The 22,468-nt window shown below is 45.2% G+C and overlaps 1 protein-coding gene across 2 annotated transcripts in view; it reads left to right on the top strand.

Annotated features, from left to right (window-relative positions):
* The window catches only part of LOC119167246 (papilin), a 213,790-nt gene that overhangs the window by 85,582 nt on the left and 105,740 nt on the right, over window positions 1–22,468 (top strand). The window contains exon 1 of one of the 2 annotated variants that reach the window (XM_037418695.2): window positions 20,593–20,951. The exons of the other annotated variant lie outside the window; for it this stretch is intronic. Coding sequence (XP_037274592.2) covers window positions 20,929–20,951 — 23 coding nt within the window. The 5' untranslated portion in view covers window positions 20,593–20,928. Of the gene's footprint in view, window positions 1–20,592; window positions 20,952–22,468 lie in introns of those variants that run through there. 2 annotated transcript variants of the gene reach the window in all.

The raw sequence follows: 22,468 nt of genomic DNA, 5'->3' as shown, positions 1-22,468 counted from the left end.
CTAATCTACTGGATTCCAGGAGAAAACAATCGCGTGATGGATCAGATTAAGAAGTTTGCGGGTGCAATGTGGCAGCATGGAGGACAGGACTGGTTTGATTGGCACTATACAAAGAAGGGCTGGAGTGGTTGGATCCTTTTCGTCTTTGAGACATTGGAGGGGCTTTTGCCCTGCACTGGGCGTAGTCCGGCTCGTGAATATGTTGGTAATGATGATTCAAACAGAATAAAAATTATGATGGAGCTAGACATCGTCCACATTAAAAGGAAAGGCTCCATTCGTCCATCCATTCATTCAGTGGTGTCAGCGTGGGTGGGCTGGGGGAAGACAATTGATTGCCCCACACCCTCCTTGGAAATAAACCAGAAGGAAAGGAGAGGCGAGTAGACTCATATAAAGTCACAAATTTTGCGAAAAACCATATTTCTGATCATGCTAAGCCGATGCCAATAATCGACACTTCATAGTTGTATTCAACCAGCTCCAAAATCATTTTCTTCAATGGGCATCACGTCCACCATCTCATTACCATTATTTACAAACATCGTAATGAACTCTCTCGCCTTCATGAGGGGCGCCAAGTCTGCCCTTCAACTTTGCGCAGTAACTTTTTCGTCACTCCAGAAAGGCTTTTGATGGTAACGGCTGGTGACAGAGCGCCCCTGATATTGCATTTGAAGAAGTGCTTAGTTGTCAGATTTACCCGGGGACAGCCTCTGGTACCGGTAATGACCCGCCTATAATTGTTGCCCGGGTAAGTGCATAGGGTACCAAAAGGCAGGTCATTGCAAGAAGTATGTGATCGCGTCATATTGATTTTAGTTCCATTGCGAAGATTCTTGCCTTTGGGACCCTACCGACCAGAAGGGGAGGAGGCGTTTCGATGAGACTTCTCTTCGGCTACCCTTTGACCTCATCAACTGTGACTTATTGATAAACACTAACCGCACTCGCTTCGCATTGGAGCGAAATTTATTACTACCCCGAGTTTGCACTAATTACGGCATAAAGTCTTTGTCATTCACAGCTATTTCATTATGGAACTCTATTCCACCAAATATAAAGTCTCTATCCAACTTGTATACATTCAAAAAAACTTTGAAATTATATCTTCTATCACTATAAATTATTCTATGTTGTCCTTTTTGCATTTTGACTTAGCGATTGTATTTGTTGAAGTTGTGATTATTACTATGTTTTATCGCTTCGTTATTTTTCTATAGTTGCTTTATAGCATTGTTTTGTTAATATTACATTGTCTTGCCATTTGCCCTTGCACTTGTTTACATGCTTTCTTCATCGTGGGTCCCCCTACAGTCTTCGGACTATGGGACCCTAGTCTGTAAAACGTCTTCTTCATTTTATGTATCGCCAGTCTGTTAATAATAATAAACTTCAAACTTCAAACTTCAAACTTCCCCCCCCCCCCCCCCTTCTCTATGGAGCAGCCTTCGCAATCCTCTGTCAGCGCCTGTGTTCTGCGTGCCAGTGTTGGTCCTTGTTTTTCGAATTTGCGCTATTTTACTGAAGATTTATTTTTTGATGCATTCGATGAAAACCATTAAAACGTCGATATTGGACAAGCTGAGCGGCGCAGTAGAGATGGTGATGCAGAAATGGCCACTGTCTACTCTCTCGACTTCTGCATCTCACATTTTCTTTCCTACTTCGACGCTTTAGTGACTTTTTTCGTGTGTAATCATGAGCCAACTTGACCAACAAGCAACTTCCTTTATTTATTCTTTGGCTGCGAAGGTTCCTTGGTGTTAACCTTTGCTCACTGGAACAAACTAAGGCATGCACAATCAACAGCGAGTACGTTATGGCTGCACAAACACAATAAAACCTCGAAATCTCTCTTTCGTGGTGGCTCGTCGTTCAAAAGTAATCTTCTACTAATTAGATCGCTTTATCGCGTTAGAACTTGCTCTTCGCAAGGAGTGGCCTTCTCGAAGAAGGAACTTTTTGGTGGAATACAAACCATGAGCTGTGTTGACACACACAATTATTTCCTTCGTTGCCTTTTGAAGAAACGAGAAAGGAAATTGAGGCAATTCCATTTTATTTCACTAATGGTGCCTTCCTGTCGAAATGCGGAAGTGCGCACAATATTTGAAACCGAAAATATGTAGATGAGCCACGTGACACGAGCTTTAGTCTGGGCGTCACTTGAGAAGCGGAGTAAGGAGGAACCATTGGACATTCGTGGCGTAGCCGGAGTTTAGGTGGAGCCCTGATATACCAAGTTCCATCCTTTCTGCCCTAGAAAGAAAAGCATGCTGTGTTTGAAATACATAACTATATGTTAACAACGCGTTACCTAATTTCCTTTAAGTTTATCTTACTGCCATTTTTGAATAAGCACGTGTGGCACCACCCAGGACTGGAAGGAAATTGCCTCGACGAACGCTTTCACAAACTGTTGCACTGCTTTGAAAGAAGGACCTATCTGAGCGTATCGAAATCGAAAGTTCAGAAATGTAGGCACGTGCGTCGAGGGCCAATGGTTGTCAGCAAGCTAACGAGGATTGGAAGGAAGTTATCGTAATGATTTCCCAAACGAAATATGCCATGAATATTTCGCCAGTGTTTTCTTCGCTTTCAAATCCGGAACCAAAGTGCGTTAAAATGAACGCTGCTGCCTGTTGCACAAAAATCACGTGTTTTCGGTTGAGTGCTCATTGAAAAGAAACAACTCGTGATTCACACTTGGTTGAAAGGAATGTGCCACAATGAAATGTACTTTCGCAAATGTACCTTTGCGGGGCGGGGGGGGGGGGACGAAGGTTTATCGCAATGCCCCCCTCCATATTAGGTCAATGTATGGGGCATATTCACTTAAATTTGAAGTGAACTGGCAAACACTTTAATAGAAACGTCGCGAATGAAGTCTAGGATAGCCTGTTTTTAGCACAGGTAGTTTATTTATAGGTCATGAGGTCCATTTAATTGCCTGGTGATTTGAGTAGGTATGATCGTTAAAGTGAGCCCCACCGCAGTGGTCTATAGTGGCTAAGGTACTCGTGTAGGCTAAGTACTTTGTGTAGTTGATTTAGCACAGTAGGTAAACAGGATTGTAGCATTTGGTCACCGTATGTAGTTCTGTTTTTGTTAACAATCCAAGGCTCGGAATGACGAAACTTATAAAACGAATTATGTTGCTGTAAGGATGCCAATTTTGTTAAAGCGTTATCATTCTTAATTTTTTTCATTCTATACATGCGACATAGCCTATATGTGTACAAATATTCAATTCTTATTGTTCTAAGCTTTGTAAACAAAGCAGCAGTATGCCAAAGATATGGCACCCTGCAGACAAGGCGTATTGCTCTTTTTTGTAATACCACCAGCTTGTGAAAGTTTTCAGCTGAAGTGGTCCCCCAGACTAGAATTCCGTATTGAACTAGGGAAAGAAACATTGAATTATATAACATCATATTAATGGATGTAGGAAGATAGTTACAATGGCGACGCATAGTACCTATTGCTCAAGATAATTTACTAAGTGATTCACTTGGCAATCCCACGACATAGTTGCAGAGAAATATACGCCAAGCGATATTTCTCTACGTTAAACCTCACATATCAATACGTTAAACCTCACATATCAATTTATCAATCGATTGTTAAAGTGATAGTTGTATTAAACTTTTAAATCGCACTTCAGGGGCACTGTAAGAAATGTTTTTCTTTAAAGAAACCTTCTTCTGCCCTTTCTAGTCACCTAAAAGGAGGGCGCGCCAAGTCTGCACCATCTTCTTTTAGTTAAAAAGGGTTGCAATGAACACCTTTGCCACCCCCTTCCTGAATGAAAAAGGAGTATCTTTTGAGCCTTCGTTCTGTACACTATGTGGATGTTTAAATCTGAAAACTTAATCGACCTTAGAGAGGGCGAACTACATGGTGCTCGTTTTGTAAAACAAAACGGTCCGCCTTGGTGGATCAGTGGCTATATGGTGCTTGGCTACGGACCCAAAGGCCGGGGACTCGATTGCAGCCGCATTGGTCGCATTTCGATGGCGGCGACATGAAGCCCCCCCTCCCCCCTCGCTACAACGTCTGTCATAATCATATCGTGATTTCGGGACGTAAGACTGGACATATAAAAATTAGGAAAGCAAAGTGCCACGACAGCTTTGTACTCTACAGAACGAATCATGGAGCGACGCCAGGCACGGAATCGGAACACCAGGGCCTTCTGAGTCAATTAAGCTATAATGAGCGGCTCTGTTGAGGTAGAGAAACGACGCGTCTATGCCATTGAGCCTTTGCATGGAATACTCTAGCCGAGTGTCTTTTCGGCGACGGAAGGTGTTCAAGGCTTTATCTATTTTGCAAGAGCGCGAGCACAGACGGGGAAGAAAACAAAAAGCAGGGGCAGTTTTCGTTTGCGACACTCGGAGAGGAACATGTACAGAGCTGTAGAGAAATTCATGCGTATTTGAACTGGATTTATTCTTTGCATCATTCGCTAACGCCGTTTCACCCTGGTAAAATGTTTTTCGGTCATTGGGAAGTTACCCAATGTGGTCTCAGCTAAAATTGGGGTTCATTATGATGAACTCTTCATTGTGATCCCTCCTGTAACATCTATTAGTATCCGCCCGACTCTTTGTCAATGTCATCCCAGGAGCATCTTTATCATCATTGACGTGAAAAATCACTGTTCACTGACTTTCTCTTTGGTAGCGTTGCAATCGGTGACTGCCTTCTTCGAAAATTCTAGAGGACTAAACTACAAAGACAAAACAAAAGGGGAAAGAGGGGTGGCTGAGTGAGGTGGGTTTAGACGGGCACGACCTGGTCGCCTCGGAACCACATTTCCACAGGGCCATTGACTTCTCTTAGAGTCCAGCAAGCCTAAGATGGGGAATCCCCAAATACCCAGCTTCTTCGCGTGTACAGCAGCCGACACAGACGACGGCGAAAGCTCTGAACCAGTGGTTATCGCTCCTCTGTATATATCTATCTATGCATGCATACCGAACTGCACGCACCAGTTCCGCCTCCGAATACTGCGGCTTTCATTATGGTCTGATCGTGGCCTTATTATGGCTGCTTTTAGACCATCCATGCAGGGTATAGACAGCTGATTGTGGCATGTTACCACGCCCTCCAGGTGGTTTGTCGGGCGGATTATTCCAGAGAGTAGGACCAATCGCCTTAACGGCGATAGTCATCTCGAAGCTAGCGCAAATGCGTTGCTGGCGCTGCATGCAGGACGGTCCTAATGAAGAAATAGTTGCGTACTTTCTTGATGTTGAGCTTGGGCCACTTTTCACACAGGAGATTTTGAATGTATACTTTCAAGTTTAGGCAAGCCACTAAATGTTCTGTGCTTAGAAGGATAAACATTGAGTGTGACTTTGTTCTTACTGCATTAGCGATTATCTTATTGTTGATCGGTTATGTTGTATTTATTTGTAATCGTCAGATCCACTATCTCTGCTGCTCCAGTGATGTAAGGCCTAGCAAGAATGTTTGTGTACTTTAGCCTTACCTCGCGAGCAAACCCTATATGTGTTTTCCCCAATATTCATTTTTCACCTAAACTAATTTAAATAATCCAAGGACACTCTAGGGATAATTCATAGAATTTGTAGGTTCTAGCGAGGGCTGCAGAAACTGCGGGCGCAAGTTTGCTCTTAAAGGGGCTTCGGCGTAGAGCTTAAAGGCAAACATTTCACTGGCCGCTCTTCAGTCGGTCGGGATTCAGCCGGACGGGACTCAATTCGATGCACGCGCGGATCCTACATTACGCTCTGCACCGCATCGTCAGTGCTTCTGGCCTCACGTTATCAACCCGCCATACCACGTGACTCCTTCAGACGCCTTTATAAGAGCCATGCCGCATCGCTTCAACTTCAGTGGGTGTGGCGGACCAGGCCTCGCCATGCTGCCTAATAGGCCGTTCCTCTGCGTTATGCAGGTCCTGCTGGCGCAATTGGCCGCTCTTCAGTCGGTCGGGATTCAGCCGGACGGGACTCAATTTGATGCACGCGCGGATCCAACAGTTCTACTGGCGCAGTTGGCCGCTCTTCAGTCGGTCGGGATTCAGCCGGACGGGACTCAATTCGATGCACGCGCGGATCCTACATTACGCTCTGCACCGCATCGTCAGTGCTTCTGGCCTCACGTTATCAACCCGCCATACCACGTGACTCCTTCAGACGCCTTTATAAGAGCCATGCCGCATCGCTTCAACTTCAGTGGGTGTGGCGGACCAGGCCTCGCCATGCTGCCTAATAGGCCGTTCCTCTGCGTTATGCAGGTCCTGCTGGCGCAATTGGCCGCTCTTCAGTCGGTCGGGATTCAGCCGGACGGGACTCAATTTGATGCACGCGCGGATCCAACAGTTCTACTGGCGCAGTTGGCCGCTCTTCAGTCGGTCGGGATTCAGCCGGACGGGACTCAATTCGATGCACGCGCGGATCCTACATTACGCTCTGCACCGCATCGTCAGTGCTTCTGGCCTCACGTTATCAACCCGCCATACCACGTGACTCCTTCAGACGCCTTTATAAGAGCCATGCCGCATCGCTTCAACTTCAGTGGGTGTGGCGGACCAGGCCTCGCCATGCTGCCTAATAGGCCGTTCCTCTGCGTTATGCAGGTCCTGCTGGCGCAATTGGCCGCTCTTCAGTCGGTCGGGATTCAGCCGGACGGGACTCAATTTGATGCACGCGCGGATCCAACAGTTCTACTGGCGCAGTTGGCCGCTCTTCAGTCGGTCGGGATTCAGCCGGACGGGACTCAATTCGATGCACGCGCGGATCCTACATTACGCTCTGCACCGCATCGTCAGTGCTTCTGGCCTCACGTTATCAACCCGCCATACCACGTGACTCCTTCAGACGCCTTTATAAGAGCCATGCCGCATCGCTTCAACTTCAGTGGGTGTGGCGGACCAGGCCTCGCCATGCTGCCTAATAGGCCGTTCCTCTGCGTTATGCAGGTTAGTGTTTATTATAGCTCTATCAAAAGTGACTATCGTGGCCTCCTGGTCCTGCCATGCCCACGCCAGTGTCTTGAAATTTTATGCAATGTTTTTTGTGCATGCAAACTTTTGTTATGTGGGGATGTTGAGTTGAACCCTGGGCCGAGCACTGAAGCCTTATTGACTAAACTGCTGGAAGGCCAAAATAAGTTGGTCACAGAGATGGCTACTTTGAGGGATCAGCAGTCCAACATGGAAAAAATGATTTCAGACCTTAACAAGCGTTTTCTCGAATTTGGAATGCATATCGATCGAATAGACGGCCTAGAACAGGCGGTCAAATCGCTACAAGCGAAAGTAGCTGACATTGATGATAGGAGCAGGCGTTCAAACCTGGTTTTGTTTGGCATTCAGGAGGGCAGCACTGAAACTGAGACAACTCTTCGCGCTGAGGTGATTGAAAACCTTTTTTGGGACAAGCTAAACGTAAGTTGCAGCTCTGTTGTAAGAATCCACCGCATTGGAAAGCCGGGTAAAATGAGGCCAGTAATTGTATCCTTTCAAAATTATAACGAAAAGCAGGATGTTCTTAAAAATGCACGAAAGTTAAAGGGAACAAAAATTTACATTCAGAATGACTATTCGGTGGATACTCTAAGGAAACGCAAGCTTTTATGGCAAAGTGCAAAAGAGGAAAAAAAACAGGGCAAGAAAGTGATTCTTCTGCATGATAAACTGCGAATAGATAACGAACTTTACGTATGGGATGATGTCACACATTCGAGGGTTGAACTGGTTACTCGGCGAAAAGTTTCCTCCAGGGATTGACAGATACCTTCTCGCCTTGAGGAACTGCGCCTCTTAAATATCAATGCGCGTAGCATTGTGAACAAAAGTGATATTCTTGAAGCTTTGATCTTGGGATACAGCCCTCATGTTGTTGTGATCACTGAAACTTGGCTCCGAAGTGAAGTTCACGACAACAGTATATTTCCGCCTTCGTACCAAGTATTTCGTCGAGATAGAAGTTCAAAAGGAGGTGGCGTTGCTGTCCTGATTAAACAAAACATTTCAGCAGCACTTTCAAAACAAATCAATAACCATGAAACTATTACCTTGAAATTGTCATGCTGGGGCTTTTCCTTAGTACTAGTAGCCATTTATCGCCGTCCCGATGCTCCACCGGAGTTTTTGCAGGATTTATGTGATCACGTCTTGGGTTTTAGACAACAAAAAATAATTATTGCTGGTGACTTCAACCTTCCTGGTGTAAATTGGGAGAACCCGTTTGCTTCTAATGAACCCAGTGCTCATGTTCACAGTGTACTGGACTTATTGATGTGCTGTAATTTGGAACAGGTGGTTAGACAACCTACTCGTGTTCAGGGTAGTTCCTCTTCTATATTAGATCTTGTTTTTTTGAGCCGATGCATGACCGACTTTTCTGTGACAATTGAACCTGGTCTTTCAGACCACTATATGGTGAAGTGCGTATGCCACTTCTTGACAAAGAAAAGTGCTCCTTCTAAAACTGTCGCAGTCAAAGATTACCTTCATGCAGCGGATGAAAGCGTCTTAGACTTTCTTGACATAAACTTGAGCAATTTTGGTGGGTCTGATGTTTCTGAGCTATGGGAGACATTTAAAAGGTTATGTCTATACTGCATAGATCATTTTGTGCCAAATAAAATGAAAAGGATCGCGAAAAAAAATCCGTGGATCACCCGTGACATCTTGCATCAAAAAAGGAAACTAAAACGATTACGACGTCACCGCGCATCTCAGACAACTATTCACACAAACCAGACACTTTTAAACCAGTCTATCCGATGTGCTAAGCAATTTTATTTTCAACACACTCTTCCAGACTTCATACGGACGGCTCCTGATAAATTCTGGTCGCAATTATCTCGCAAGAAAGAAGGTACTCTTCAAATAATTCACAATGATACAATCGTTGTAGATGAAACAAGCATAGCGACACATTTCAATGAGTACTTTCAAAGCGTTTTCCAAAAAGATTGCGACAGCGCACGGGCTTCTGCTACCTCTCCTTATCTCGACGCAGACATCGTGTCCTTATCTGGAGTTGTATCTATGCTTCTGAATTTAAAGACTAAAGCTTCGCCTGGTCCCGATAACATTCACAACGCATTTCTGCGTCGATACGCTGAGATGGTTGCTAAATTCCTTGTGATCATTTTCCGCGCCTCCCTGTCTTCTTCTTCTGTTCCGATAGATTGGAAAATAGCGCGAATTGTACCAATACTCAAATCAGGAGATAAATTATTGATTACAAATTATCGCCCTATATCTATTACCTGTTCTTGTTGTAAGCTTCTCGAGCACGTCATAGCTAACTACATCACTAATTTTCTTAATGAGAACAATATTTTAACCCCATTTCAACATGGGTTCAGAAAAGGTTTGTCCACTGTTACTCAACTGGTCACAGTCATACATACTTTCGCATCTATTCTTGATAAATCCGGGCAAATTGATGTTATTTTCTTAGACTTTAGGAAGGCTTTTGATCTAGTTCCCCACAATAAATTGATTTTCAAACTTAAAAATATTGGCCTTCCAGAGTTTATTGTAAATTGGGTATCCGCGTACTTGTCAAATCGAACACAATTTGTTGATATAAATGGTCACTGCTCATCTAAACTTCAGGTTACATCAGGAGTTCCTCAGGGAAGTGTTTTAGGGCCCCTACTTTTTTTAATCTATATAAATGATATTGTTGAAGTTGTCCCTGAATATGTCGGAATAAGGCTATTTGCCGATGATTGCGTGCTGTACAAGGAAATTGTTACCATGAATGATCAACAGCTTTTAAATACCTGCCTTGATAACGTTTACCAGTGGTGTAAGCAATGGGATATGAAGCTAAACTCAGACAAAACAGTGTACATGAACATCACTAGAAAGAAAAACTTCTTTTCTTTTCCATATGCGCTACAAACTCACGTACTCAGGGAGGTCAGTGTGTATAAGTACCTTGGCGTAACGATAACCAAAAATCTAAGTTGGAATATGCATGTATCGAACATTTGCGCATCCGCCTTCCGTAAGCTATGCTTTCTCAAGTACAAACTTCGTTTTGCCCCGTCATCAGTGAAGCTGTTAGCCTATAATACCATCATTAGACCTTCTCTCGAGTATGCGTGCGTCATTTGGGACCCATACACTAGGAAAAACATCCATGCCATAGAAATGATTCAACGTAAATGCATCAGGTTTATATTTTCTAAGTACCGCATGACAGACTCCCCTACAGCTATCATGAAAGAAAATAATATACAAGAACTTCAACTTCGTCGCAAAATTCTGAGATTAAAATTTCTTCTCAGTTAAAACACAAACATTTCGCACTAGATGCCTCTACGTTTATACAACCACTGACGTCACGAGAAACTAGAAATCGCCATGCTGCGTCAATAACACCATTCCAGACACGTACCAATACATTTAAGTTCTCTTTTTTTCCCAGGACCATTGTAGACTGGAACGCCCTGCCGTTTGAGTCGTTACAGAACATTGAACACTTTGATTTTATCACTTCATAACGTTAAGCCCCAAAATGCTCCTATCGCTGCGCCATATGTTATTGCGAATATGTATTGGTGTGTATAGTTTTGTGTAAATTTACTTAATTTGGTCACGAATTGTTACTAATTTATGTGGTGAAAATTGCTGTTGAATATTAATTGTCATGCGTACATTTATTAATTTTGTGTGCCTTGACTGCTGATTGCTTGTGATTTTTTTCTTTTTTTTTTTTCCACTCCTGCATGGGCTCTGAAGAGAGCCTGCAGTATTCTGTAAATAAATAAATAAATAAATAAATAAATAAATAAATAAATAAATAAAAAGAAATGAAAAATTTGTGATTCAAATGTCATACGCATACTAGCGCAACGTTGTTTCCTGAAAGTTAATGGTGTTGTTTTGTCTAGAAGCATTGTTTTTCAACGAGCTAAAGAGTATCGCAATTCATCTAGTGTCATATCGTCGCTCAATGACGATCATTATAAGTTTCATCTGGCCTTCAAGATTTGTTTATGTTACTAAGAGGAAATCATTTCAGGTTATTTTGTCCTCAAAGCGCCAGCACACATAAAGCTATAGCGACATGCTTCGGCACAATTGCAGTGACCGTCACCTCTGTACTCCAAGTATCCCGTCTGTCATCTCTGATTGGTTCGAGCATCTGCTATACAGAGCCTCTGATAGGCTGCGCAAAATGCCGCCATAACACAATATCATAAAATCGCGGAATTCGACGATGACTGCAATATGTAGTGCCCCAAAACGGCGAAACTCTTGTCGTTTCTGTTTCAATGCATGGGCGGCACCCGGCGACAGTGAGTGGTTCGCCATCAACATTACTAGCGATGAAAGCGACACGCTCATTTTAAAAAAGGAAAATTGCGGTGATTAGCTGATGACGACGAGACACTTTGTATAGTGGGGAACTCGGGAAAAATTCTGACCCTACGGGGTACGTTAGCTGCATGTAAACCTAAGGACTTTTCAGCGGAGAGAAGGGAGCACCTCCCTTTTGGACTGTGAGGTGCGGTTGTACGAAGAGCTTGCGTTGGGGCCATGGAGTTCTTGTCTGCCGTCGTTGTGAATCTTGCAGTGTGGCCAGTTTCATCACTGAAAACAAACGCTGGTGCTCAGTGACGTGACTGCTTCGGCAGTGCACTGCCGAAGCAGTCACGGGTGGGGGTCACGCTCATTCATACCAGAGTCCAGAGGCAGGGGCGTTGGCAGAATTTGGGAGGGGGGGGGGGGCACGAGCTTGGTGTGGCACTTTTTGGCTACGCTAGTGCCCACAGTGGACCAATGATGATGCCTATGGACCTTTTTGAGGAGGATTTCCTGCTTTCTGGGCTGTTGCACGAGAGTACAAAAACCGACGTCGTAGCCTCGGCAGTGCATTTTCTGGTAATGTCGAAAGTTGGGCGATTCGGTGATAGTTCACGATTACATATGGAGCAGCGCATGACGGCATGCACAAAAAGGAAGCAGCGTGGTTTCCCTATCGTTCCTTTTGTGCTTGTCGTCGTGCGCTGCTTCATAGGTAAGCATTTTTTGGGGGGTATCACGTGCACTAACAACAGCCCAGAGAGGACTGGGGTGGCGCCCAGCGAGCCTTGAGTGAAAAAGGCTGATAGGGAGCGTATATGTTGAAGCGGGAGACGGGTGTTCTCGCATATCGCCCCCGACACGTCAACGCGGCGACAGAAACCCCGTTCTCTTGCTGAGCAACGCTACATCGTATCCGTTAAGCCACCACGGCTGTTGACTCGTGCCTGGGGTCACCACAGCACGGGTGCAGTGTCGCAAGTATAATCTCTCGTACAGTGCGGCGACCCACGCGTTGCTGTCTGACACTGGTCGACCACAAGTGTATGTACTACGACCAGGCAAAAAGGGGCACGCGTATACGTATCGTATGCAGTGGTGCAATACACACCGTCGAGACTTTTGAGTCACAAGCCTATACAGAGAAATGAAAGGAAGACAAAAGAACCAAAAGGGCGGGGGGTTGATTCTGGCAGCCTTCGACACTTCCGTCTCTCGGGCGAGCAGCCTGCGCTTCGAGTCAAAGAGCAGCAGCAGCCGGCATAGTAGGAGAAACGGGTGATAGCGGTATCCTCGGCCCACGCCTTGTATCGCCGGATTGCAGCAGTCCAATTAGCGGCCTTCTGCAACTGTAGACCTCTATGGCCGCCCCACGAACGACCCACTTCGATAAGGGGCGACACATCCGCCGCGCGCTGGCCGCATGTTGGCGGTAAATCGGTTGCGCGCACGCGAACCTCCGACCAAGGAGCCCACGGTCGACGACGTGCGCGGTGGCACGTTTACGCGCACACCCTGCCTATAGACTACACGTGCTGACCCATGTGGGCTCGTGGTGCTATGTTTCTTTCTGCCCTCTCTTCTTCTATCTCTACCCCCATTTATCCTTTCCCCCAGTGCAGGGTAGTGAACCGAACGTGTTGCCTTCCTGACCATCCATATATATAATATATATAAGTCAGTGGGATAATAATAATAATGATGATGATGATGGCCGCCACCATCGGGTTGACTACGGTTGCTGTAGGGTAAAGGATTTCTCTTTTTTTTTTATTTATACAATACTGCAGACCAATTTAATGGTCCAAGCAGGACGGGCAGAAAAAAAGAATGTTCATGCACATACAATGCAATGCAAAAAAAAAAAAAACAATGAAGCAACAAAACGCAGAATTCACTTAGAACTACAAAATAAACAAGCCACGGTGAAACCGACTTTTCGCACAAACATAGCAGGGTTTCCAATCCAAATAAAACTAGAAAATCACGCACAACTTCAAGTAACATTGCTAAAAACCCGATCGTCAGTAATTAAAAGTTTCTAAAATGATCGTGTAGGGCTGTCATAAAATTTCCACTAAAAATTCTTTCTGGCAATTTATTCCAGTCATCTACCGTGCGTGGAAAATATGAAAACTTAAAGGTATTTGTTCGGGCAAAGAATGGGGATAAACTGTGGCTATGTGTGTGTCGTGTTTTCCTCGTGGTGGACGGACTAATGAATGGAGTGGGTGATAATCCAGTCTTACACTTAATTAGGGATTCCATAAAAGCTAAGCGGGCCATTTGGCGTCTAATGTGTAGTGGTTGGATTTTATTGAGTGTCATGATACCTGACGGAGAATCACTTCTTTTATATTTATTATAAATAAAACGGACAGCCCTCCTCTGAACCTTCTCCAATTCGTTAATGTTTTTGTTTGTGTACGGGTCCCAAACAACCGCTGCATACTCCAGTTTAGGCCTAATTATGGAATTATACGCTAAAAGCTTAACGTTACTAGGTGTACCTCGAAGTTTATGCCGTAAAAGACCAAGTTTTTTTAGCGCTGAAGAAGTTACCTGCTGAATGTGGTCGTTCCAATCTAATCTGGAGTTCAATACGATACCTAGGTATTTAAACTTACTAACCTCCTCGATTAAGGTGTTTTTAATTTTGTACCGGAAAGTTATGGGGTTTCGTTTCCTGGTTATACGTAAAAGAACTGTTTTTGTAGTGCTAATTTTCATGCCCCATTTGTCGCACCAAGATGATATGTCACATAAAGCCTTATCTAGCCGATGTTGATCAGAAGCAGACTGCACTTCAGTATAAATCATGATATCATCCGCGAACATTCCAATATTCACAGTATCGCCAACCACAGACACTAAATCATTAACATACAACAAAAAAAGCAGGGGCCCCAGCACACTTCCCTGGGGCACACCTGATGTCACTGTTAGAGAGGACAGTGACATCAGGACAGTGACTTAGTTCCGCCAATCAACATTATTGATCTTTGCTAATTGATTGATACTGTCGGCCCTTGGTGGGCTATACAGATGTGGAACAAGATCATATTAGACAGATAGCTGCATTAGGAAAACGTAAGAAAAAGAACCATCATTACGGAAACGCATATTATTTCACAGCACATAGCAAAATATATATGAAAATCTATCATAACTGCGAGCGGACCGCTCCCTGCTGTTGTCATAGGCACCTGTTTGCTGCAGCCCGATAATCCCTACGGACTTCTTAATTTCATCTGTGCACCTAACTTACGGTCTCCTCCTGCCATGCTTGCCTTCCCTTGGAATTCCAGTCTGTTACTCTTGGTGACCAGCGGTTGTCTCGCCTTCTTGTCACGTGCCGTGGCCATGCCCAGTTCTTCGATTAGGGTGTCCTTAACGAACGTCAGTTTATTCCCATATTAAGAAAAAACTACCTTCTAGTCCTTTAAACTTTCACCTATACTTATTCGACGCATGCTACTTCAGCATATTGTAGCGAAACTTCGGGGTTGTTTAAGCTAGACACATCTGAAGACCGTCGAGGTGAAGAAGCGTGGGAGCGATTCCGCACAGGCAAGCGATGACAAGTCGACATGATGATTTCGGGGAGCACTCATTGGGGGTTCATTTATTTGACACAACTTAAATTTACACAATGCACTAAGTCACAAATACAAAACATTGAAAATGATGGCACACCCCTCGGCTTGCATAAGTGGTCTCCGATGGTGAGTTGCGCTGTTGACCCCAGGTCCGTTCACTCCAAGGGCCCGAGTCGCTGCTTAAATAGGGTTTTTCAGGCTCCACGGCTGCGCGGACCAATCAGGCAAGCCGAGGATAAGCAATGTCAACACGAGTTTTTATGGTCGCGGGAAGCCTGCCTCGCAACAAAACTGTAGCAGTTTTTTGAAATGGGCACATTCTCTAAAACGACCTTGACGCGCACACAAGTGCTCAAATGTCGGCCCCCGATTGCCTCGGAGGAGGCAAGCGGTGGCGCGCTCGTTCGGGGTGGTGGTGGTAGTGGTTAAAAAAGAAGAAAGGCACCAAATTTCTGCAGCCTGGTCGGGAGCACGGAGCGGTGCATGGTTTGGCGCGAAGCGCACAGTGACCAACCGGATTCAGCTTCTTCTGTTCAGACTCTCGTCGAGGCGCCCTCCTCGAGACAAGTCGTTAAATAGAGCACCTAACAAGAGCGTCTGGCAAAGAACGAACTCCAGCTGTAGCTGAAAAACAAAAAGCTTTCCGCGAGACATTGCCTTCGTGACAATGTGTTCACAAAGACCGCACTAAATTGGACGCCTGTTTCTGAGCTAGTTGGTTCATCGCTTGAAGACAAGAGGTGCGGTGCTAAGTAGACGAGGTCTAAGACTATGCGTCCGTGGATGCTGGCATGAGTGAGCGCCGGGTTCATCTTCAGGGCAGGAAGGGGGGCGAAGGTTTATCGTAGTGGCCCCCCTCCCTGTGAGGTCAGTGTATGGGGCAGACTTCGCCTCCACCCCCTCTTCTTAGGTGAATAATGTGGGTGACCGTCCTTCTGCCCCTCTCCTTTTGCGCACAGCTATGTGCGCTCTTAGTCATAGTACACTTAGCACCGCATATTTTGTCTTCACGGCATTAAAGTTCATGGGCTTGTGCTAGTTGTTACGGCGACGTCTTTCAAAAAATTCTGGAGGTGGCCCTGATCTTCCCTTTGTGGCGCTCTAACGTTAGTGTCCTTGTGCCCTTGCGTATCCCTTGGGTCAAGATTGCGTTTTTTTTGCGCTCCCGATTAAAATCACGGAGGCCACGTAGAACGAAGAGCGTAGTGCAGATCTGCTCCGCCAGGTGCCGCAATGTCCCAATGTATTCCAATGAAGTCATTCATTCAATGTTCTTTAATTATACTGATAGTTAATTTGCCTCTATCCTCAGTTAAGATATGCTGCAATATCATATGCATCCAATATAACTCCTGAGATCTTGAGTCAGTGATGTTCATGTTTAGAAGACACTTTATATATATTCGGGAAGCTGGTAGTTCGTGCTGACAGGAAGTGTTTAAAAGAGAAAGAGCATCACTCGGCGTGGCTCGTGTCACTAACAACGTACAAGCGAAATTTTTATTGAATTTTTATTGATACGAATGTAAGAATGTTACATGTGTTTAGGAGGCCCAAAAGGAGGCCCCAATGTCAAAGACTGCATCGGGACCTCCTGTTAAGGGCAAATTGTGGTAAAACAGTGTTAGAGGCAACAAAAGGCCGGTGCTTCTGTTATCCACTCTCTTAACCCGATCTAAATGCGAAAGTATTCAAAGCGGTTTAAAGGGGGGGGGGGGGGGGGGGAGTCGCTATGAAGTCTGTTGGGACGAGAGGACACGTCTTTGTGAGGGCGGAAACACTGCTGCTTTGACGAAAGCGACAGTCCCTACGTAGAAACGTTAGCTCTGGCCAAACTCCTTATTCGGATGGTTTCTGACCACTTGAAGCTACTATCTTCTCCTTGAGCCTGAACCTCTGTTTCACCAGGGGAAGTATTCGTTGTACTTAAAATTGTTTACCTACATTCTTTTGCTTGTACTTCTGACAAAACCAGCAACTGACACATTTCGGTGTATGCAAGGCCTCTGAAAGCAGAGTTATTTCGATATAAGCAGTCATCACCACGAGAGAGGTTGTCACTTCTGGCAACTGTAACCACCATGCACCTTTTGAGTTGTATCTTCTCCCGCGACAGTTATCGTCGATTCGCTTGATCCTAAGTCATATTCATTAAACTGCATCAATATTTCGGTAGGTGTGCGTCAACGTTAACCAATCTGACTAAAGCTGACCCCCTTGCCAAAACATTGTATACAATAACATGTACACCTAGTTCGTTGTGACTCCATGACGGCGTTATAATGCGCCTGGAATCGAGTAAGAGTTGCCCAGTATCGGGCGGTAACGAAACAACGATTTCTGTAGGCCCGTGTGCTCAGATTTGGGCGTACGTTAAAGAACCCCAAATGGTCAAAATTTCCGGAGCCCTCCACTACGGCGCCTCTCATAATCATATGGTGGTTTCGGGACGTTAAACCACACATATCAATCAATCAATCAATCAATCAATCAATCAATCAATCAATCAATCAATCAATCAATCAATCAATCAATCAATCAATCAATCGAAACAACGATGTTTTCGTTGTTCCGTCGTACGCAGAACATAACCGCCAGTCTGAACACCAACCTCCGCGAACATGCTACGCTTAGAGAATGATTTCACCGCTATAGATGCTGACAACCGAAGAATAAATTTAAGCCCTGCCCAACATAACTGCAGTGTTCCTGTCATTAATCTGACAAAAACGTCGTGCTAAGTGGTTTTCGTTTTAACCGTAAGCACTTTTTCGCTGCAAATGTAGACTGCGCATATTTGTAGCTAGAAATTCCTCGTTTGTGTTCAAAATATCGCACTTCCCCGAGCAGTGATATCGCAATTTTCGATGAAATTTATCAGGAAGTTGAAGATTTTAAGCAGAAAGTCAGCGCAATAAACATGTGTCTGCATAACAGCACCAGTTACCCGCAATACACAAAGCCTTTCACGTCACAAAAATGACCAAATGCGATTGGATGGAACATCTACACGGTCTGCGAGTAAGACGGTGAAGGCTGTGGATGGAGTTCATAGTCTTGGAGCAACCTCCGCTAATAACGCCATTTCACGATTTGGTCAGACTTACGCGAACGGAAATGACGAGGGCGCGCGCTTCCGCTGAATCCCAGAGCACGCGAGAGTTTATTGAACTGTCCGATGCACCGAACTGTGCATGTCTCACGAGTCTTTCGTGAATTACGGCTGAGGGGTGATCCGGCTGATGAAACGTCCCGCACTAACATGACTCATTTTAAAAGAAAAAAAAAGGGGGGGGGGGGGTTTCGTTTCAATGTTACATCACCGCCGTTGTGTCATTGATTCAGCGGTGGTTTTGGGGGCTGCCTGCGAACGATAATCACACTGATAACAACAGTGGTCAACATTGCGTTCATTTTCTTCTGAAAAAAAAATACATAAACGCGACAGATTCGTACAATCTTGAGCAGAATTAGGTCGTTTCCTTGCAGTCCCACCGGAAATGGCGACAGTCTGTCACATCAGGAATGGTCTGGAAAATCGAGTCTATATATTTTAGAAGTGACCCGAGGTCAATATGTCTAACAGCTTCCAACAAACTTTACGCTCTTAAAGAAGAAGTATTTAGCATGTACTAACCTTGAAGTAGTAAGCGCTTGTCGCAACATTCACTTCCTATTAGTAACTGCTGGTAGTAACTGTCAAGCAAGTAGTTTTGTTACAATTACAAGCTGAAACATAAACCGAAACCATGCGGGATTGCCACTTCGTGTGATTATCCGACAAATACACACCACACAGAAATTTTAGATGACAGTGTATACACACAGGCGTAAAAAACATAAATGAAAGTGCGCGCACACACACACACACACACACACACACACACACACACACACACACACACACACACACACACACACACACACACACACACACACACACACACACACACACACACACACACACACACACACACACACACATGTATACAGGTGCCCACAGTACATCACAGGGGCATAGTCAGAATTTTTTTTCGGGAAGGGTGGAGGGCCCGATGTGCCATCCATTGGCTACGCCACTGGTACATCAAGGCTTCTATGCGACAAATGTGAACAATCATTCTAATGATGTATATAGGGCCATAACTAGAGGGTAGTTGAGGTGGTTCTGACACCCTTCGAAATTTCCGGTGTGATGCTCCTAAAGCCATGGGTCTGTCCTTCTACTGTGACCGGTTCATGACCGCCTAGTTTATGGATGACTCAGCAGGTGGAGCTAGTGTGACGGACAGACAGACAGACGGACAGACAGACAGACAGACAGACAGACAGACAGACAGACAGACAGACAGACAGACAGACAGACAGACAGACAGACAGACAGACAGACAGACAGGCAGGCAGGCAGGCAGGCAGGCAGACAGGCAGGCAGACGGACGCACGGACGGACAGACGGATGGATGGATGGATGGATGGATGGATGGATGGATGAATGGATGGATGGATGGATGGATGGATGGATGGACGGAAGGACGGAAGGATGGATGGATGGATGGACTTTTTAGGGATGCCTTTATCCTCCTTGCCTTTCTCTCGATTGATTTTCCTGGTACCTGACCTACGAACATCCTTAATGAGCCTAGTTAACTCTTTTTTGAGCCTGACGACTCTCCACCGAGAGTATACTCAGTATGGGATCATCCAAAGATTGTTCACGAGTCTCTTCCAATGGAGTCATATAGGTGGCAAGCCAGAACTCGCAAGAAAAAAAAAAGAGTCGATGTACTCTTTTTTTCTTTACTTAGCATGCAAAGGACTGACGCCTCGAAAGGAGTCCCGCTAGACGCTTCTTTTTATGAGGTGTCATCGACAAGGCAGTGAGGCATGAAAAGACGCGCTGCGACGTTTCCAAGCCTTCTCGCATCATACGTGCCGTGGCAACAGTGTCTACCGCGCTGCAACTATAGATTAATGTTTTTGAAACATTGGTGTGCAACATTCATCCGTATAACATTCATTTCAATCTAGCGCTTTAATGAGTCCTTCTTTTCTCTTCGTCGCCCCGCCGCGGTGGTCTAGTGGCTAAGGTACTCGGCTGCTGACTCGCAGGTCGCGGGTTCGATTCCCGGCTGCCTTTCCGATGGAGGCGGAAATGTTGTAGGCCCGTGTGCTCAGACTTGGGTGCACGTTAAAGAACCCCAGGTGGTCGAAATTTCCGGAGCCCTCCACTACGGCGTCTCTCATAACCATATGGTGGTTTTGGGACGTTAAACCCCACATGTCAATCAATCAATCTTTCCTCTTCGTCGGCGTGGTCGTTGCACTGTTTCAAAAATTGTTCAAGTGTTGTCACCAACTAGCCTAGCTTTTAATGCCTGTACGGATGAACGAAAAAAATGGAGCTGCGTGTGTGTGTAAAAATGAAGTGATAAAAAAGAAAGTAAAAAAGAAGGCAACTTTGAAAAGCGGATGGCGGTTGACTGGAGACTGAGGGCACCGTACTATACCGAGAAGGAAAGAATGGGACTCTGCGGGTGACGTCACGAGGTCACGCGGGACAGGATGTTGTAGATTGAAACATTGTTTCACGAACGACCAGCTTTTCTTACGACAGTGGGGGGAGGAGGAGAAGAGATGTGGTAGAGAAGGCAAGAGTAGATGGGGGTTCCTTCGATTCCTTTGAAAGGCGATCTTTTTGTCGACGATTTCGGTGCGATTCGGACGGCGACGCGCGAGACAGCAGTCGCGACAAGTTCTTCATCCGTCGTTCTTTATGCTGTATCATATATCCCATCCTCTTTACCACATCTATCGTATTTATTAGATTTTTTTTCCTCGTCCTTTCTGGGCAAGCGGCTATGACCCGTGTTTTAGCGCCTACGTCTAGTCTTCTCCGGACCTGAATTTCACGGACACGTCGACGCAGTTTTATTGTGTTTTTCGCTCTTTGACCGAGACAAACCGCTGGTTGGACTTGCATCACGCGGTCGTCTTCACCGCAAGGCACCAAAGCAGTGCATGGCAGCTTACAAGGCACATTCGTGAGTAGCGTTTTCCTTGTGAGAATTGGGTGTGCATAACTCTTGTTCAGTAAGATATTTGTGCTTATTGAGTGCTAAACTCTCGAAAGGCCGCGTCGTATGGACTCTCGTACAAATTCGCTATCGAGCTATCGCCGATATTGTGTTTTAACAATAGCCACAAGTTCGAGGTTTTACGCGCTAAAACCAATGACGAGAATGTCGCCGTAGTAGGGGGCTCCAGAAATTTCAACCATCTGCTGTTCTTTAACGGGCACTGACTTTGCACATTATACAGTCCGCTGAAATTTCGCCTCCATCGAGACGCGACCGCCACGACAGGGTTTGAACCCGAGAATTTCGGGCCAGCAGCCGAGCATGGTGACTATATAGACTGTACCACCGGGGCGGACACGACTGTATTTCCCGCCATTGCCCTCGATTGATCTAAACGCACTCTTATGCCTCTAGTAGAGCAAGTACGCGAGTTCTAAAAAAAACACTATATCCTTCACAGAGGTGCGCAAAAAATTTGACGACATGTTGTGCCCTATAACGTGTAACTGCAATGGAAGTATGTGGAAGTTCTTGTTTCTTTCTTTACTTCTTTTTTTTTCTTGAGCTCGGCTTTTATTCAGAATCCACAGTAGTCACGTGTGGTGCGGAAATTGGAGGACAACAAGGAAACTCGAGATGTTACGGATAACGCAGATTGCGATGTAGCGGAAAGATTTCAGGCGTAAAACGAAAATATAGAAATGCGCAAAGTGAAAACCTGAGTGAGAAAGTTAGGAAGTCATAGAAGTGGACTGCGTAACAAACTTACCCGGTCAATATTCTAGTCGACATTAAGAAAACAAAAAAGAGTTGACCTGCACCGCCCATGCAATGTGTTGAACGGATTAACCTGTGCTCATTTATGGCAACTTAATTGACTCCAAGGGATGGGAGACGCTATGCCGAAAGCAGCAGTGATTTTGGTGGAGTGATAGAATGAAGAGTTCGGAAAGGATAAGATGGAATAGCTCGCGCCGGACAGCGTAAGTTTGAGACCACCGAGAGACACTTTCGTCGTCCACGTGGACAGAATCATAGGCTACTGTCGGAGGAAGTGATTAGGACAGTTGATGTATCAACAAATGAGAGGTCTTAGAATTAACCCCGTATCGGAAGAGGCGCTAACCAGCTTAGCGTTCCAAAACTTGCTTGCGTTCTGACGTTCCGCAATCAGTGCGCTTAGCGTACGCTCAGTTTTCCATTCCTCCGCATTAAAATGGCAAATCTAAAGATCTGCAATATATCCCAGAAGGTTGACATGCGTTGTCACGTTGTAAAACAACCCAGTGTTTGTACATGACTAGAGCGGTAGAAAAATATATTGTGCTTTGCAAAATCTCTCTGTGTTATCATTTAACCTACTATATTTACTGTTTTATAATTTGATTGACAGGCTCACTTCAGTTGTGTTTTGAGCCAAGAGTTTGGAGTGTGACTTGAACTATACTTATCTGACTGCTCGCGAAACTTCTAGCCAAGTA

This window comes from Rhipicephalus microplus, chromosome 6 (genome assembly GCF_043290135.1).
Source record: "Rhipicephalus microplus isolate Deutch F79 chromosome 6, USDA_Rmic, whole genome shotgun sequence".
Classification (NCBI taxonomy): domain Eukaryota; kingdom Metazoa; phylum Arthropoda; class Arachnida; order Ixodida; family Ixodidae; genus Rhipicephalus; species Rhipicephalus microplus.
Note: the sequence above shows the minus strand (reverse complement) of the source record. Positions and strands in the feature narration are given on the sequence as shown.